At 46.4% G+C, this 20,031-nt stretch overlaps 1 protein-coding gene across 3 annotated transcripts in view; it reads right to left on the bottom strand.

The window, feature by feature from the left end:
• Window positions 1-20,031, bottom strand: part of WDR97 (WD repeat domain 97) — a 684,776-nt gene that overhangs the window by 333,014 nt on the left and 331,731 nt on the right. For all 3 annotated transcript variants that reach the window (XM_077271608.1, XM_077271609.1, XM_077271610.1), the window contains exons 14-15: window positions 11,906-12,064; window positions 6,167-6,283 (exon numbers count right to left, since the gene is read on the bottom strand). In XM_077271608.1, the coding sequence (XP_077127723.1) occupies window positions 6,167-6,283; window positions 11,906-12,064 (276 nt within the window). The remainder of the gene's footprint in view (window positions 1-6,166; window positions 6,284-11,905; window positions 12,065-20,031) is intronic.

The raw sequence follows: 20,031 nt of genomic DNA, 5'->3' as shown, positions 1-20,031 counted from the left end.
CAGGATATGAGACATGGATTACATACAGTAAACCATCTCATATCCCCTTTTTTTTGGCATATTCCACACTACTAATGTTAGTAGTGTGTATGTGCAAAATTTCAGCGCTGTAGCTGCTAAAATAAAGGGTTAAATGGCGGAAAAAATTGGCGTGGGCTCCCGCGCAATTTTCTCCGCCAGAGCGGTAAAGCCAGTGACTGAGGGCAGATATTAATAGCCAGGAGAGGGTCCATGGTTATTGGCCCCCCGTGGCTAAAAACATCTGCCCCCAGCCACCCCAGAAAAGGCACATCTGGAAGATGTGCCTATTCTGGCACTTGGCCACTCTCTTCCCACTCCCTGTAGCGGTGGGATATGGGGTAATGAAGGGTTAATGCCACCTTGCTATTGGAAGGTGACATTAAGCCAGATTAATAATGGAGAGGCGTCAATTATGACACCTATCCATTATTAATCCAATTGTTGGAAAGGGTTAAAAAACACACACACACATGATTTAAAAGGATTTTAATGAAATAAACACAGCGGTTGTTGTAATAATTTATTGTTCTCTCAAATCCATTTGCAGTCCCTCGCTTGGCAACATAATAAACGCACAAGATACATACCTTCTGATGTACTGTCAGGTCCAACGATGTAATCCATCTGAAGGGGTTAACTAATATTACAGGCAGGAGCCCTGCTATAATGCAGCTGTGCTCCGTGCTTGTAGTTCCCCTGCGAATGAATGAAATGTAGGTCATTGACCTACATTTCATTCATTCGCGGTGAGGCGCCCTCTGGTGGATGTTCTCATGAACTGCAGCCTGGGAACTTTTTCCCACGCTCCAGGTCATATGAGGACATCCACCAGGGGGCGCATCACCGCGAATGAATGAAATGTAGGTCAATGACCTACATTTCATTCATTCGCAGGGGAACTACAAGCACGGAGCACAGCTGCATTATAGCAGGGCTCCTGCCTGTAATATTAGTTAACCCCTTCAGATGGATTACATCGTTGGACCTGACAGTACATCAGAAGGTATGTATCTTGTGCGTTTATTATGTTGCCAAGCGAGGGACTGCAAATGGATTTGAGAGAACAATAAATTATTACAACAACCGCTGTGTTTATTTCATTAAAATACTTTTTAATCATGTGTGTGTGTGTTTTAACCCTTTCATACAATTGGATTAATAATGGATAGGTGTCATAATTGACGCCTCTCCATTATTAATCTGGCTTAATGTCACCTTCCAATAGCAAGGTGGCATTAACCCTTCATTACCCCATATCCCACCGCTACAGGGAGTGGGAAGAGAGTGGCCAAGTGCCAGAATAGGCGCATCTTCCAGATGTGCCTTTTCTGGGGTGGCTGGGGGCAGATGTTTTTAGCCACGGGGGGGCCAAAAACCATGGACCCTCTCCTGGCTATTAATATCTGCCCTCAGTCACTGGCTTTACCGCTCTGGCGGAGAAAATTGCGCGGGAGCCCACGCCAATTTTTTCCGCCATTTAACCCTTTATTTTAGCAGCTACAGCGCTGAAATTTTGCACATACACACTACTAACATTAGTAGTGTGGAATATGCAAAAAAAAGGGGATATGAGATGGTTTACTGTATGTAAACCATGTCTCATATCCTGTCGGGTTTGTGCAGGAGAAATGAAAAGCCGGCAATTGAATTACCGACTTTTCACTAACAGCGCTGCGTATTTCTCGCAAGTCACACTGCTGGTCCGTGTGGAATCCGTATTTTTCTCGCCCCCATAGACTTTCATTGGCGATTTTTTTGCGCAGTACGCTGACAAACGCAGCATGCTGCGATTTTGTACGGCCGTAGAAAGCCGTATAATACTGAACCGTAATATACGGCTAATAGGAGCAGCCCCATTGAGAATAATTGTGCCGTATGTTATGCGAGTTTTACGGACGTAGTTTCTGCGCTCTTACGTCCGTAAAACTCGCCAGTGTGACGCCGGCCTTATACTGCCTCTGTACAAATCCCTGGTTAGACTGGAGTACTGTGTACAATTTTCAGCACCGGTGCTCAGGAAGGATATAATGGAACTACAGCGAGTACAAAGGAGGGCAACAAAATTAATAAATGGGATGGGGGAACTACAATACCCAGAGAGATTAGAACAAATAGGATTATTTAGTCTAGAAAAAAAGACATTTTAGGGGCGATATAATAACCATGTATAAGTATATAAGGGGACAATACAAATATCTCTCCGGGGATCTGTTTATACCAAGGAAGGTGACGGGCACAAGGGGGCATTCTTTGCGTTTGGAGGAGAGAAGGTTTTTCCACCAGCATAGAAGAGGATTCTTTACTGTTTGGGCAGCGAGAATCTGGGATTCCTTGCCTAAGGAGGTGGTGATGGCGAACTCAGTCGAGTGGTTCAAGAGAGGCCTGGATGTCTTCCTGGAGCAGAACAATATTGTATCTTACAGTTATTAGGTTCTTTAGAAGGATGTAGATCGGGGTTTATTCTGACGGAATATAGGCTGAACTGGACGGACAAATATCTTTTTTTCGGCCTTGCTAACTATGAGATACAGTGGACCTCCGCCCACCCGCTCTATGGAGGTCCACTAAAACCAGCCATAACATAGGTTACTATTAACCCTCTTAGCACTTTGCGTGCTGGAGGAAAAAAAACACTGGTTTTACATCACTGACCGCAGTATGTGCAGTGACACATATCTCCCTTCACATACTATGCCAGTCACTCTGTCACAGACCTATACTACTGACCCATAACACTGTTGTGCTCAAAAGTTTACATACTCCGGCAGAATTTTTGCTTTCTTGGCCTTTTTTCAGAGAATATGAATGATAACACCAAAACTTTTTCTCCACTCATGGTTAGTGGTTGGGTGAAGCCATTTATTGTCAAACTACTGTGTTTTATCTTTATAACTCATAATGACAACCCAAAACATCCGAATGACCATGATCAAAAGTTCACATATCCCATTTCATAATACCGGGTATTGCCCGCTCTAACATCAATGACAGCTCAAAGTCTTTTGTGGTAGTTGTGGATGAGGTTCTTCTGATAGTATATCTTCTGATCCATATTACCAACCTATAAACAATTACCAGTATCTAGTACTGACCCATATCAACAAACTGTAGCCAATGACCCCTGTCTACCGACCCACACCAACGAACTATTACCAATGACCCATATCTACTACTGACCCATACTATTCACATATGATAAATGACCGGTATCTACTGACCCATACCACCAACCTGTAACCAATGACCAATAAATACTGACCCATACCACCAAACTATAGCCAATGACCCCTATCTACTGACCCACACTAACAAACTATTACCAATGACCCCTATCTACTACTGACCCATACTATTCACATATAATAAATGACCCGTATCTACTGACCCATACCACCAATCTGTAACCAATGACCAATAAATACTGACCCATACCACCAATCTGTAACCAATGACCAATAAATACTGACCCATACCACCAATCTGTAACCAATGACCAATATCTAGTACTGACCCATGCCACCTTTTCATAACTGATGTCCAATATCTACTGACCCACACCAACGAACTATTACCAATGACCCCTATCTACTACTGACCCATACTATTCACATATGATAAATGACCCGTATCTACTGACCCATACCACCAATCTGTAACCAATGACCAATATCTAGTACTGACCCATGCCACCTTTTCATAACTGATGTCCAATATCTACTGACCCACACCAACGAACTATTACCAATGACCCCTATCTACTACTGACCCATACTATTCACATATGATAAATGACCCGTATCTACTGACCCATACCACCAATCTGTAACCAATGACCAATAAATACTGACCCATACCACCAATCTGTAACCAATGACCAATATCTAGTACTGACCCATGCCACCTTTTCATAACTGATGTCCAATATCTACTGACCCACACCAACGAACTATTACCAATGACCCCTATCTACTACTGACCCATACTATTCACATATGATAAATGACCCGTATCTACTGACCCATACCACCAATCTGTAACCAATGACCAATATCTAGTACTGACCCATGCCACCTTTTCATAACTGATGTCCAATATCTACTGACCCACACCAACGAACTATTACCAATGACCCCTATCTACTACTGACCCATACTATTCACATATGATAAATGACCCGTATCTACTGACCCGTACCACCAACCTGTAACCAATGACCAATAAATACTGACCCATACCACCAAACTATAGCCAATGACCCCTATCTACTGACCCACACCAACGAACTATTACCAATTACCCCTATCTACTACTGACCCATACTATTCACATATGATAAATGACCCGTATCTACTGACCCATACCACCAATCTGTAACCAATGACCAATAAATACTGACCCATACCACCAATCTGTAACCAATGACCAATATCTAGTACTGACCCATGCCACCTTTTCATAACTGATGTCCAATATCTACTGACCCACACCAACGAACTATTACCAATGACCCCTATCTACTACTGACCCATACTATTCACATATGATAAATGACCCGTATCTACTGACCCGTACCACCAACCTGTAACCAATGACCAATAAATACTGACCCATACCACCAAACTATAGCCAATGACCCCTATCTACTGACCCACACCAACGAACTATTACCAATGACCCCTATCTACTACTGACCCATACTATTCACATATGATAAATGACCCGTATCTACTGACCCGTACCACCAACCTGTAACCAATGACCAATAAATACTGACCCATACCACCAAACTATAGCCAATGACCCCTATCTACTGACCCACACCAACGAACTATTACCAATTACCCCTATCTACTACTGACCCATACTATTCACATATGATAAATGACCCGTATCTACTGACCCATACCACCAATCTGTAACCAATGACCAATATCTAGTACTGACCCATGCCACCTTTTCATAACTGATGTCCAATATCTACTGACCCACACCACCGACCTATACCAATGACCCATATCTAATACTAATCTATCACCCGTATCTACTGACTCATACCATTAACCTATAACCAACGACCCATATCCACTGACCCAAATCACCAACCTTTAATCAATGACTAAAGGAAATTTACAAAGGACAGGAGGCTCCTCCGTACAACGTGTGTTATAGGGTCACCAGTAGACATTTCCAGAAGGAGAGGCATTTCCTACAGACATCATATGTTATAGGATTGGAGGTTTACATTTTCAGAAGGACAGGGGGGTCTGTTCAACATTGTGTGTTATGGGATTGGAGGTGGCCATTTCAAGAATAGAGGAGGATGCTACAGAGAGCATGAGTTTTGGGTTTGTAGACGGACATTTTCAGAATACAAAAGGCTCCTCCAGAAACCATGTGTTTTGGGACTGGGGTTAGGGATAGGCTGATTTCCAGAAGGACAGGTGTCTTCTTCAGACATCATGTGTTATAGGATCATTGGAGGTTGACATTTCCAGAAGGAAAGATGTCTCCTCCAGACATCCTGTGTTATAGGATTGGAGGCTGACATTTCCAGAAGGACAGTGGCCTCTTCAGCATTGTGTGTTATGGGATTGGAGGTTGATATTTCTAAAGGAAAGGAAGCTTCTCAAGATACTATGGGCTTTGGGAGTGGAAAGAGACATCTCCAGAAGGACACACTGTATTATGGGATAGGAAGTGAACATTACCCTATTAGTGATGAGCGAATATACTCGTTGCTTAGGTTTTCCCGAGCACGCTCGGGTGATCTCCGAGTATTTATGACTGTTCGGAGATTTAGCTGAATCATTCAGCTGAGACAAGGAAAACAAAATCTCCGAACACTAACAAATACTTGGAGATCACCCGAGCGTGCTCGGGGAAAACCCGGGCAACGAGTATACTCGCTCGTCACTAGTCCCTATTTGTATTAAGGAGTGGTTTATGAACTTGAAGTCACAGTGATCTTCACATGCCAAACGACTTCATGGACTACAGTGCTCAGAAATTTTGCAATGATCCCATGGCTGCTCCAGATATGGAAAAGATGAAGAGACTCTTTAAACAAGCACATCAATAATCCTAAACACCTTTCATTTAATGCCCCCATCTACACACCCATCATCCTCATACACTATAGACTCACAATTGGCTGCAGATGATTTCTTCTTTTTACTAGTCCCAGTTCCTCCTCAATCTTCGTTGGCCAGATTTGCTGGAGAAGTGCAGAGTTTGGAACAACACCAGCTACTAAAAACAAAGTCTAAAAAGAAAAAGTGTAAAACTTATGGCTGCAGAGACAGCAGGTGTCATGGCGTCTATGATCTCAAACATACATAATAAATTGCGCAGTAGATCAGCACCCAGTTCTCAATGGAGCATGACGCTACAGACCTTCCTGACCTTACATCATTGATGGAGCAGTGGATCAGCGCCACGATCTCTATGAAGCCCAAAACTACAGACTCTCCCGATCTTACATCATAGACTGCACTGGATTAGGGACTGTATGCCCATCGAGCCTGAAACTACAGACCTTTACGATGTTATATCAAAGAGCAGTGGATCATTGCCTATGATTTCCATGGAGCCTGACACTACAGATCTTCTTGATCTTACATCATAGACTGAGCAGTGGACCAGAGACTGGATCTCCAAGGAGCCTGACACTGCAGACCCTCCCAATCTTATATTATATTTAAAACAGTAGATCAGACACTGTATTTCCATGGAACCTGTCACCACAGACCCTCTTGATCATACATCATTGACTGAGCAGTGGACCAGAGACTGGATCTCCAAGGAGCCTCACACTGGTGCCACAGTTCCTTCTCTTCCCTGAACATCCCATAACGTGTCTTCCCCACCTTGAATTTCCCGTGCTGCAGCTTCTCCTCCATGAATATCCCATACCGTGTCTTTTCCACCTTGAATATCCCATGTTCCAGCTTCTTCTCCCGGAATATCCCGTGCTGCAGCATCTCCACCCTGAATATCCCGTGCTCCAGCTTCTTCAACCTGAATATCCCATACCGTGTCTTTTCCACCTTGAATATCCTGTGCTCCAGTGTCTTCTCCCTGAGTATCCCATGCTCCAGCTTCTTCTACCTGAATATCCTGTGCTGCAGCTTCTCCTACCTGAATATCCTATAGTGTGTCTTCTTCTCCCTCACTTCTTTCATGACCACACTCGCCACAGTTAAACAAACCTACTTCTTAGCTCTCATATCCTCCCTGTCTCACAACCCTAAACAGTTATTCAACACCTTCAATTCTCTCCTCCGTCCCCACTCATCTCAGCTGAAGACTTTGCCTAATTTTTTAAGCAGAAGATTGATAACATCAGATACAGTTTTGGTCGACAACACCCAGAGCCCTTCCTCCCAACTTCTCAGCCCTCCACCTCCAAAACCAACTTCTCCACCATTACAGAAGATCGACTCTCCACTCTACTCTCAAGATCGCATCTCACCACCTGTGCACTTGACCAGATCCCATCCCACTTCATCCCAAACCTCACCACAATCTTCATTCCAACCCTAACCCATCTCTTCAACCTATCACTAACAACTGGTGTTTTCCCTTCATGCTTTAAACATGCCTCAATCACACCTGTCCTCAAAAAGCCCTCTCTTGACCCATCCTCTGTATCTAGCTATTGCCCTGTATCACTTCCCCCTTATGCCTCAAAACTACTGGAACAACACATCCATCTTGAACTGTCCTTCCATCTCTCTTCCTGCTCCCTCTTCGACCGTTTACAATCTGGCTTCCGGTCACACCATTCCACTGAAACTGCCCTAAAGTCACCAATGACCTATTAACCGCCAAGAGCAAACGACACTACTCTGTCCTCCTCCTCCTGGACCTGTCCTTTGACACAGTGGACCATTCCCTGTTGCTGCAGACCCTCTCATCCCTTGGCATCACAGACTTGGCCCTATCCTGGATCTCGTCATACCTAACAGACCGGACATTCAGTGTCTCCCACTCACACACCACCTCCTCACCTCGCCCCCCTATCTGTCAGATTCCCGCAAGGTTCAGTCCTAGGGCCCCTGCTCTTCTCCATTTACGCCTTGGGCCTGGGACAGCTCATAGAATATCACGGCTTTCATTATCATCTCTATGCTGATGACACGCAGATCTACATCTCTGGACCAGATATCACCTCCCTACTAACCAGAATCCCTCAATGTTTGTCCGCTATTTCATCCTTACTTTCCGCTAGATTTCTAAAACTTAACATCGACAAAACAGAATTCATCATCTTTCACCCATCTCACGCGCCCCCCCCAACGAACCTATCCATTACAGTCAACGGCTGCCTACTCTCCACAGTCCCACAAGCTCACTGCCTCAGGGTAATCCTTGACACTGAACTCTCCTTCAAACCACATATTCAAGCCCTCTCCACTTCCTGCCGCCTTCAACTCAAAAATATTTCACAGATCCATACAATCCTAAACCAAGAATCTGTAAAAACCCTAGTCCATGCCCTCATCATCTCCCACCTTGACTACTGCAACCTCCTGCTCTGTGGCCTCCCTTCGAACAGACTTGCACCCCTCCAATCTATTCTAAACTCTGCTGCCCGACTAATCCACCTGTCCCCCCGCTATTCCCCAGCCTCTCCCCTCTGTCAATCCCTTCACTGGCTCCCCATTACCCAGAGACTCCAGTACAAAACCCTAACAATGACATACAAAGCCATCCACAACCTGTCTCCTCCATAAATCTGTAACCTCCGATCCTCACAAGATCTCCTTTTCTACTCCCCTCTCATCTCCTCTTCCCACAATCGCATACAAGATTTCTCTCGTGCATCACCCCTAATCTGGAACTCTTAACCTCAACATATCAGACTCTCGCCTACCATCGAAACCTTCAAAAAGAACCTGAAGACCTACCTCTTCCGACAAGCCTACAACCTGCAGTAACCACCGATCGACCAAACCGCTGCACGACAAGTTCTATCCTCACCTACTGTATCCATTCCTCACCCGTCCCTTGTAGATTGTGAGCCCTCGCGGACAGGGTCCTCTCTCCTCCTGTACCAGTTGTGACTTGTATTGTTCAAGATTATTGTATTTGTTTTTATTATGTATACCCCTCCTCACATGTAAAGCCCCATGGAATAAATGGCACTGTAATAAATAATAATAATAACATCCCGTGCTGCGGCTTCTCCCTGAAAATCCTATGCTGCAGATTCTCCTCTCTGAATATTCCATGCCGAGGTTTCTTCTTCTGCCTGTATATCTAGTGCTGCAGTTTCTTCTCCTCTCTGAATGTCCAGTGTCTCGTTTTCTTCTCCTTCCTGAATGTCCCGTGAGGCGGTTTCTTCTCCTCTCTGAATATCCAATGTCGCGGTTTGTTCTCCCTGAATATTCAGTGCTGTGGTTTCTTCTCCTCTCTGAATATCCAGTGTTGTGGTTTCTTCTCCTCTCTGAATATCCCGTGACGCGGTTTCTTCTCCTCTCTGAATATCCAGTGACGTGGTTTCTTCTCCTCTCTGAATATCCAGTGACGTGGTTTCTTCTCCTCTCTGAATATCCCGTGACGTGGTTTCTTCTCCTCTCTGAATATCCCATGACGTGGTTTCTTCTCCTCTCTGAATATCCCGTGACATGGTTTCTTCTCCTCTCTGAATATCCAGTGACGTGGTTTCTTCTCCTCTCTGAATATCCCATGACGTGGTTTCTTCTCCTCTCTGAATATCCAGTGATGTGGTTTCTTCTCCTCTCTGAATATCCCATGACGTGGTTTCTTCTCCTCTCTGAATATCCAGTGATGTGGTTTCTTCTCCTCTCTGAATATCCCGTGACGTGGTTTCTTCTCCTCTCTGAATATCCAGTGACGTGGTTTCTTCTCCTCTCTGAATATCCCATGACGTGGTTTCTTCTCCTCTCTGAATATCCCGTGACGTGGTTTCTTCTCTCTGAATATCCCGTGACGCAGTTTCTTCTCTCTCTGAATATCCTGTGTCGTGGCTTCTTCTTCTTCATGGATATCACATGCCGCAGTTTCTTCTAATCCCTGAATATCGTGTGCTCCAGCTTCTCCTCCCTGAATATCCCATGACGCGGCTTCTTCTCCTCTCTGAATATCCAGTGTTGCGTTTTTTTCTCCTCCGTGAATATCCAGTGACGCGGTTTCTTCTTCTCTCTGAATATCCCGTGACGCAGCTTCTTCCCCTCTCTGAATATCCAGTGTGGCGTTTTCTTCTCCTCCGTGAATATCCCGTGACGTGGTTTCTTCTCCTCTCTGAATATCCAGTGACGTGGTTTCTTCTCCTCTCTGAATATCCAGTGACGTGGTTTCTTCTCCTCTCTGAATATCCCGTGACGTGGTTTCTTCTCCTCTCTGAATATCCCGTGACGTGGTTTCTTCTCCTCTCTGAATATCCAGTGACGTGGTTTCTTCTCCTCTCTGAATATACCATGACGTGGTTTCTTCTCCTCTCTGAATATCCCGTGACGTGGTTTCTTCTCTCTGAATATCCCGTGACGCAGTTTCTTCTCTCTCTGAATATCCTGTGTCGTGGCTTCTTCTTCTTCATGGATATCACATGCCGCAGTTTCTTCTAATCCCTGAATATCGTGTGCTCCAGCTTCTCCTCCCTGAATATCCCATGACGCGGCTTCTTCTCCTCTCTGAATATCCAGTGTTGCGTTTTTTTCTCCTCTCTGAATATCCAGTGACGCGGTTTCTTCTTCTCTCTGAATATCCCGTGACGCGGCTTCTTCCCCTCTCTGAATATCCAGTGTGGCGTTTTCTTCTCCTCCGTGAATATCCCGTGACGTGGTTTCTTCTCCTCTCTGAATATCCCGTGACGTGGTTTCTTCTCCTCTCTGAATATCCAGTGTCGCGGCTTCTTCTTCCTGAATATCACATGCCGTAGTTTCTTCTAATCCCTGAATATCGTGTGCTCCAGCTTCTCCTCCATGAATATTTTATGTCCTGGTTTCTTCTTTTCCTTGAATATAGCATACCATGTGTTTTTCTGTCGCACATTCTTAACTGACTGCAAGAGATCCATGCCTGTCTGATGCTTATCTGGGTTCAATGTCTGTTGCTCTCCATACAACCAGAAGTTGATTTACATGGACTGATAATCAGAGCTCTTATCAGGTTTCTGATCATTGATCTTTGTGACTATGCCGCCAACTAAAGATTGGATGATTGTAACATTCATAGAGAACCTAAAATCATAAGCTCATCACCCCATGAATATCTGTGGTGCTGCTGACAATAGGCACCTGCATTGTATTATCCATTATTATGTCCCCATAAGATTTATATCTGCCTGTGTGAACAGACCTGTAAACCTTTGCCCATCCCCTTGTAATCAGAGCTTGTTCATGGGCAGAGATCTCCCCATATTAAACTGACCTTAAAACGTGAAATACAAAACTAATTCTCTGGACTCTGAAAACCAAGACAATGGCTGCCTAAGAAGTGTAGAATCCTAGAATGTTGGAGTTGGAAGGGACCTCCAGGGTCATCGTGTCAAACCCCCTGCTCAATGCAGGATTCACTAAACCATCTCAGACAGATGTCTGTCCAGTCTCTGTGTGAAGTCTTCCATTGAAGGAGAACTCACCACCTCTCATGGCCGCCTGTTCCACATATTGATCACCCTCACTGTCAAAAAGTTTTTTCGAATATCTAATCTGTATCTTCTTCCTTTCAGTTTCATTTCATTGCTTCTCCTGTTTTCATGTGCAAATGAGAATGATGATCCCTCTACGCTGTGACAGGCCTTCAGATATTAGTAGAGCGCTATTAGGTCTCCTGTTAGCCTTCTTTTTTGCAAGCTAAACATGCCAAGATTCTTTAACCGTGTAGCAAGTAGATGACACGATGTTCACATCACACTTACCTGGAGATGCTTGGGAATGAGATCAATGGCTAATCCCAAAGCTGAGTCCGTAAAGAATCCGTGACTATTCTGCGGTGGGGTGAACGGGATTATCTTTGGCTCCTGAAACACTGAGGTCTTGAGCAGCTCATCTGGGTCAAAGTCATCCTGCTCAGGAATCTAGAAGAAAAGAACTGAACATCAACTGAAGAAATCTGTGAGAAAGATCCACAGACCAAGACCACGATGACAAACCACACATAGACCAGCAGGGTGTGACCGACTGTGCACCAGGACAGAGTACTGAACACGCATATGCAGCGCCCCAGAGTCCTGGTCGTTGCAGTACTGTGGCTCCGCCACTATGGGGAGCCATGGTGCGTCCGATGGCACTGAAGGAGTTCATCTGATCAGGTATCACAGACACCAATACATTTCACAGCCGGGCCTCCGGGGGGAGCTAAGGGTTCTATTCATTAGGCCACTCCCCACCATAGTGGGTAAACTGGGGGTCAGGCAGGAAGTGAGTAGAGAAAGCTGACTGGATTGAACGAAGCAGCACCTTGTGGCAGAGGGTGTTGTGGAGGAAGAGACAGTAGGGTCTCTGCCAGGGGTGGGATCCTGGCAGAGGCTTGGCATTGGAAAGAACGTAACGGGTCCGCGCCAGCTCCGGGAAGCGGCGGGATTCAAGAAAGGACTAGAAGCGAGATAGATTGTGCTGAGTGAGAAACGAGATCAAGCAATAGGAGAATTCCAGTAGGGGTCGTGCTGTAAGACCGAAGCAACACCCTACTGAGGCGCACTACCGGTGGCCGGAACGCCGAGGGAGTATTATAACATTCAGCTTCAAGCAATACTCTAAACAGCGGCAGGACAGTCAGTTTAAGGCGGGCTGTCTAACACATATCACCTATGAAGTCTTGGGAGGCAATTGCGGGAGAGGGGCGTCTCTAGGGTCCCGGAAGAACTCCAGGCCTATCCGACAAACGGGTGCCGTTCTAACCGTAACATCAGGGAGGGACGGACGATTAGAAGAACATCATTTAATCGAGTTGTGAGGGAACTTAAGAAACAGACACAACAGTTGTGGGGTACTTTCCGTAAGCACAGCAGGGGAGGACTACAACACATAGCGCTAAGAAGGAAGGCACAGATTTCCTCCTGTGAAGAGAACTCTGGAAGTGTCATTGGACCGGCCGGACTTGCGTAGCCTGGTGAGCCGTATTCTGGATTGAGGACTCAGAGATCTTCAGTAAAGAGGTAAAGAGACTGCAACCTGGTGTCCTCGTTATTTACCGCGACCTGCACCCCACAACTGCACCGTTACAACACCACTTATTGCACCGGACGTCCCCCACTGACAGACAGGGCCACGGACCGGGTCTAGCCACCGTGACAACCCCAGAACTGAGACTCAGAGGCCCGGCTCCGGGTACCCCTCGGCCCTGCGGCGGTGTGGGGGCGCTTCAAATCTTGGCGTCACGAACAGGATCTACTTAAGCCTGAAGAATCAGGTCATGTGTGCCTAGAGACTGTGATTTGTTGTGCTTGAACTGTACTTTATTGCAAAGACTGTGTGCTACCATTGACCAAGAGAAGTTCCCGCCAAAAGCCGCCGCCATTGCTACTTCGGAGAAGAAGGAGGGCGTGCTATGGGAGGAGACTACCAGAATGGCGCGAGAAATGGATACCGCCCCCTGCGCTTCTGGCTGCAAGGAGATGACCTGCCCCAAAGCAGAGGACAACCCCCTGATTTGCAACGGCGGGAAGCGGGTGATGGAGAAGCCCGACCTCGGAGAAATGGCAGAGTCAGATGCATGCATTGCCGCCGAATGCCGGACAGCAACGATGAACAGCAGGTGCCCGAACAACGGCGAGGTGATCCCGGTTTGTCCTCACCCATCAGAAGAGGACTCGCGTCCACCGCCGGTGAGGGACCTGGACTCCTTGGAGACACCAGTGGAGGAGCCGAGCCTGCCTATCCTAGTCACGGAATTATGGAGGGCGGAGTTACGTCAAGAGATGACTCCGGAGGAGTCGCGGTCCGGGCTGCAGCCGATTCCAGTGTCCTTGTCAACGGACCGGAGCGACATCGGTGGAATCACATCAGGCGCAGGTATGGACGACATCCCTACTCCCCTGGCCGATTCTGCTCTCCCGACCGATCCGGCTCCCCTGATCGATCCCACTCCCGTGACCGCTCCCCACCCCGGCAATGATCGTTCCTTCTTGGTGGAGCGGGTTATCCTCACCTCCAACGCGATGGGGAAGCTAGTGCCTCCGCTACCAACCAAGATGGGAGAACCCATAGGTGTGGGCCTAGACGGGGTAATCCTTCAGTGGGACACCCCCTGGACAGGGTCGGATGGGACCCGGGAGGATGGCCTCACCCTTGCGGTACTTACCTGGGAGCAGTATAAGCAATGTCTGATCCAGCACTGGAAAGATCGGGACGAGACCGAACCACCTGACACGCAACGTAAGAAGTCTGCTCCCGGCAGGAAAGACGTGGTAAAGCGGGGAACTGTACTGGCCTACCACCCGAAGAGGGGATGGGGCTCCATACAGGAACCGGGGCTACCAACTGATGTCTTTGTCACTAGCTATAATGTGAAGACCCCCTGCTGCAGTCGAAATGGTGACCCGTTACGAAGAGGGGATCAGGTGACTTACACCCGCCATCGGAGTGCACAAGGATGGTGTGCCCGGAACGTTCGACGGTGTGAGCCTGAGAGAGCGCCCCCTGTTGTCCCGATCACGACTGATCCCGATTTGCCGGACCTCGTTCCCATCACCACGGTACGTCTTGTAGCGGCTACCGAACTCGCAAGCAGGGTTAATCTTCAAATCCAGACACCGAGTGACCTGGTGGCCCCTGCGGGGCTTGCCGCTGGAATCCATGCCACCGTGGACGGGGCCCAGGAGCCAAGGCCACCTGAATAAGAATAAACCTCGGAAAAATGAAAATGTAAATAGTTACTGTTCCTGATTGTTTGTTGCTAAACCCGTCCAGGGTTAATTCTTTATGGATCCCTCTGCTGATCCGGGATCCCTGTTGTTTTGTTTATCTTTTCCAAGTTTGCACAAAAGTTGAAAGAACTGCTGTAATCATGGACTGTGCGTGATACAAACTCTTTTTGTAAATAGTTTGCACCTTATTAAAGGCGCTTCCTACTGGTTTTATTTAAAGACTCTTTGCGAAGATACCGTTCTGGAACCTTTGCTGAACAAAGACTGGTAGGCTGAGAAGACGAGCTACCTCAGAAAGACTTGATCCTCTTTTAAAGGGGATGTCCAACAGCGTACTTACGAGAGATACTGTTTTAAGAACCGTAATGCCATGGTAATGTTGGAATGAGAAAAGTTGTATGTGTTTTAACTGGTTAAATGTAAAGAAATACTGATGATGATGCTCTGGAAGAAATGTAACTGTTTTGCATATAGGAAAGTTATGTGTGTTCAATTTGTTTAAAATGTGAAACCTAGATAATGTTCTTTAAAAGGAAAGATGCAGAAAGCCCGTAGGGGTAGATTTAGAGTTCTGCTTAAGTGAAAGTAAGAAAGTAATAATGAAGGTGAGGATAGAAGGTAAACCCTGAGTCCCCATAGAAAGTTAATAATGTGTTACTAAGGACAGAAAGTGAACCCGTAGGGGTTAGTGAGTGAGTCCTAATAGGAGCCAAGTAGAGCCGGCTCCATGTTCTCTAATTGAAAGGAATGTTATGTCTATACCATGTATAGTAGAGAAAGGCAGTAGGCCCTGGCTGAACGGGGCGGTCCTGTAAAAGAAAGGAGAGGCAGTAGGTCTGGTGCCATAGGGACAGGCGGTCCTGCAGGTTCAAAGTAGGAGAATGAAAAGTTAACTTGCCCTGTAATGTGATTATGGGAAGGCCTTTAGCGAGCTAGGAGTGTATGTTCCTTGAAGGCAATGTTAAATTATTGTTCATTAAATTGCACTTAGTAGAATACCCGGTTGGGTAATGAGAGTTAATTGTAGCCTGTTGCTATGATATTTAATTATGTTTGTAACGTTAAAGTGTCCTCACCTCCCATAAAGGGAAGCCTGTTCAAGTATACTTATTGTTTTGCAGTCAACAAAAATTGTATGTCTTTTTGCTAACTTGTATTGTTGTTTTCTTCCCAGTCCCGGAGTACTGTGTTTAACCAGGGGGGAGTGCAGCGCCCCAGAGTCCTGGTCGTTGCAGTACTGTGGCTCCGCCACTATGGGGAGCCATGGTGCGTCCGATGGCACTGAAGGAGTTCATCTGATCAGGTATCACAGACACCAATACATTTCACAGCCGGGCCTCCGGGGGGAGCTAAGGGTTCTATTCATTAGGCCACTCCCCACCATAGTGGGTAAACTGGGGGTCAGGCAGGAAGTGAGTAGAGAAAGCTGACTGGATTGAACGAAGCAGCACCTTGTGGCAGAGGGTGTTGTGGAGGAAGAGACAGTAGGGTCTCTGCCAGGGGTGGGATCCTGGCAGAGGCTTGGCATTGGAAAGAACGTAACGGGTCCGCGCCAGCGGCGGGATTCAAGAAAGGACTAGAAGCGAGATAGATTGTGCTGAGTGAGAAACGAGATCAAGCAATAGGAGAATTCCAGTAGGGGTCGTGCTGTAAGACCGAAGCAACACCCTACTGAGGCGCACTACCGGTGGCCGGAACGCCGAGGGAGTATTATAACATTCAGCTTCAAGCAATACTCTAAACAGCGGCAGGACAGTCAGTTTAAGGCGGGCTGTCTAACACATATCACCTATGAAGTCTTGGGAGGCAATTGCGGGAGAGGGGCGTCTCTAGGGTCCCGGAAGAACTCCAGGCCTATCCGACAAACGGGTGCCGTTCTAACCGTAACATCAGGGAGGGACGGACGATTAGAAGAACATCATTTAATCGAGTTGTGAGGGAACTTAACAAACAGACACAACAGTTGTGGGGTACTTTCCGTAAGCACAGCAGGGGAGGACTACAACACATAGCGCTAAGAAGGAAGGCACAGATTTCCTCCTGTGAAGAGAACTCTGGAAGTGTCATTGGACCGGCCGGACTTGCGTAGCCTGGTGAGCCGTATTCTGGATTGAGGACTCAGAGATCTTCAGTAAAGAGGTAAAGAGACTGCAACCTGGTGTCCTCGTTATTTACCGCGACCTGCACCCCACAACTGCACCGTTACAACACCACTTATTGCACCGGACGTCCCCCACTGACAGACAGGGCCACGGACCGGGTCTAGCCACCGTGAAAACCCCAGAACTGAGACTCAGAGGCCCGGCTCCGGGTACCCCTCGGCCCTGCGGCGGTGTGGGGGCGCTTCACATACACTGTGATGGGATCCTCACCTTACACAGACCACGATCATGTCTTCACCCTACACAGACCACGACAGGGTCCTGATCATACACAGACTGTGACCGGGTCCTGATCATATACAGACCACGACAGGGTCCTGAACATACACAGGCCGTGACCAGGTCCTGATCATACACAGACTGTGACCGGGTCCTGATCATGCACAGACCACGACAGGGTCCTGAAGATACACAGGCCGTGACCAGGTCCTGGTCACACACAGACTACAACAAGGTCCTGATTAGTGATGAGCGAGTGTACTCGTTGCTCGGGTTTTCCCCAGCACGCTCGGGTGATCTCCGAGTATTTCTTAGTGTTCGGAGATTAAGTTTTCATCCCGGCAGCTGAATGATTTACAGCTACTAGCCTGCTTGATTACATGTGGGGAACCAGGCAACCTTCACATGTACTCAGCCTGGCTAGTAGCTGTAATTCATTCAGCTGAGGCGATGAAAACTTAATCTCCGAGCACTAACAAATACTCGGAGATCACCCGAGCATGCTCGGGAAAACCCGAGAAACGAGTATATTCGCTTATTACTAGTCCTGATCATACACAGCCCGTTACTGGGTACTGATCACACACAGATCAGGGTCTATTCATACATATAATGGGGTTGATCACATATAGACTGCAACCAGGTCCTGATCATTACACAGACTACGACAAGGTCCTGCTCACACACAGCCCGTGACTGGGTACTGATCACAGACTGTGACCGGGTCCTGATCATGCACAGACCACGACAGGGTCCTGATCATGCACAGGCCGTGACCAGGTCCTGGTCATACACAGACTACAACAAGGACCTGCTCACACACAGCCCGTGACTGTGACCAGGTCCCATTCACACACATAACAGGTCCTGATCAGACACAGGCTGAAATTGGGTCCTGATCACACACATACAGTTATATGAAAAAGTTAGGGCACCCCTATTAATCTTAGGCTTAATGTTTTATAAAAATTGGGTTTTTTGCAACAGCTACTTCAGTTTCATATATCTAATAACTGTTGGACACAGTAATGTTTCTGACTTGAAATGAGGTTTATTGTACTAACAGAAAATGTGCAATCTGCATTCAAACAAAATTTGACAGGTGCATAAGTATGGGCACCTCACCAGAAAAGTGACATTAATATTTAGTAGATCCTCCTTTTGCAAAAACAACAGCCTCTAGTCGCTTCCTGTAGCTTTTAATGAGTTCCTGGATCCTGGATGAAGGTATTTTTGACCATTCCTCTTTACAAAACAATTCCAGTTCAGTTAAGTTTGATGGTCGCCGAGCATGGACAGCCCTCTTCAAATGATCCCACAGATGTTCAATGATATTCAGGTCTGGGGACTGGGATGGCCATTCCAGAACAGTGTAATTGTTCCTCTGCATGAATGCCTGAGTAGATTTGGAGCGGTGTTTTGGATCATTGTCTTGCTGAAAGATCCAACCCCTGCGTAACTTCAACTTTGTCACTGATTCATGAACATTATTGTCAAGAATCTGCTGATACTGAGAGGAATCCATGCGTCCCTCAACTTTAACAAGATTCCCGGTGCCGGCATTGGCCACACAGCCCCAAAGCATGATGGAACCTCCACCAAATTTTACTGTGGGTAGCAAGTGTTTTTCTTGGAATGCTGTGTTTTTTTGCCACCATGCATAACGCCTTTTTGTATGACCAAACAACTCAATCTTGGTTTCATCAGTCCACAGGACCTTCTTCCAAAAAGAAATTGGCTTCTCCAAATGTGCTTTTGCGTACCTCAGCCGACTCTGTTTGTGGCGTGCTTGCAGAAACGGCTTCTTTCGCATCACTCTCCCATACAGCTTCTCCTTGTGCAAAGTGCGTTGTATAGTTGACCGATGCACAGTGACACCATCTGCAGCAAGTTGATGCTGCAGATCTCTGGAGGTGGCCTGAGGATTGTCCTTGACTGATCTCACCATTCTTCTTCTCTGCCTTTCTGATGTTTTTCTTGGCCTGCCACTTCTGGCCTTAACAAGAACTGTACCTGTGTTCTTCCATTTCCTTACTATGTTCCTCACAGTGGAAATTGACAGGTTAAATCTATTAGACAGCTTTTTGTATCCTTCCCCTGAACAACTATGTTGAATAATCTTTGTTTTCAGATCATTTGACAGTTGTTTTGAGGAGCCCATGATGCCACTCTTCAGAGGAGATTCAAACAGGAGAACAACTTGCAAGTGGCCACTTTAAGTAGCTTTTCTCATGATTGCATACACCTGGCTATGAAGTTCAAAGCTCAATGAGGTTACAAAACCAAAAAAAAGTGCTTTAGTAAGTCAGTAAAAAGTAGGTAGGAGTATTTAAAACAAGAAAATGATAAGGGTGCCCATACTTACGCACCTGTCAAATTTTGTTTGAATGCAGATTGCACATTTTCTGTTAGAACAATAAACCTCATTTCAAGGCAGAAACATTACTGTGTCCAACAGTTATTAGATATATGAAACTGAAATAGCTGTTGCAAAAAGAAAAAATTTATAAAACATTAAGCTTAAGATTAATAGGGGTGCCCAAACTTTTTCATATAACTGTATTATGGTAAATTCATACATATAATAGGGTTGATCACATATAGACTGCAACCAGGTCCTGATCATACACAGACTGTGACCAGGTCCTGATCATACACAGACTGTGACCAGGTCCTGATCATACACAGACTGCGGCTGGGTCCTGATCATACACAGACTGCGGCTGGGTCCTGATCATAAACAGACTGCAACCGGGTCCTGATCATACACAGAATGCGTCTGGGTCCTGATCATAC

Source organism: Ranitomeya variabilis, chromosome 6 (assembly GCF_051348905.1).
Source record: "Ranitomeya variabilis isolate aRanVar5 chromosome 6, aRanVar5.hap1, whole genome shotgun sequence".
Lineage (NCBI taxonomy): Eukaryota > Metazoa > Chordata > Amphibia > Anura > Dendrobatidae > Ranitomeya > Ranitomeya variabilis.
Note: the sequence above shows the minus strand (reverse complement) of the source record. Positions and strands in the feature narration are given on the sequence as shown.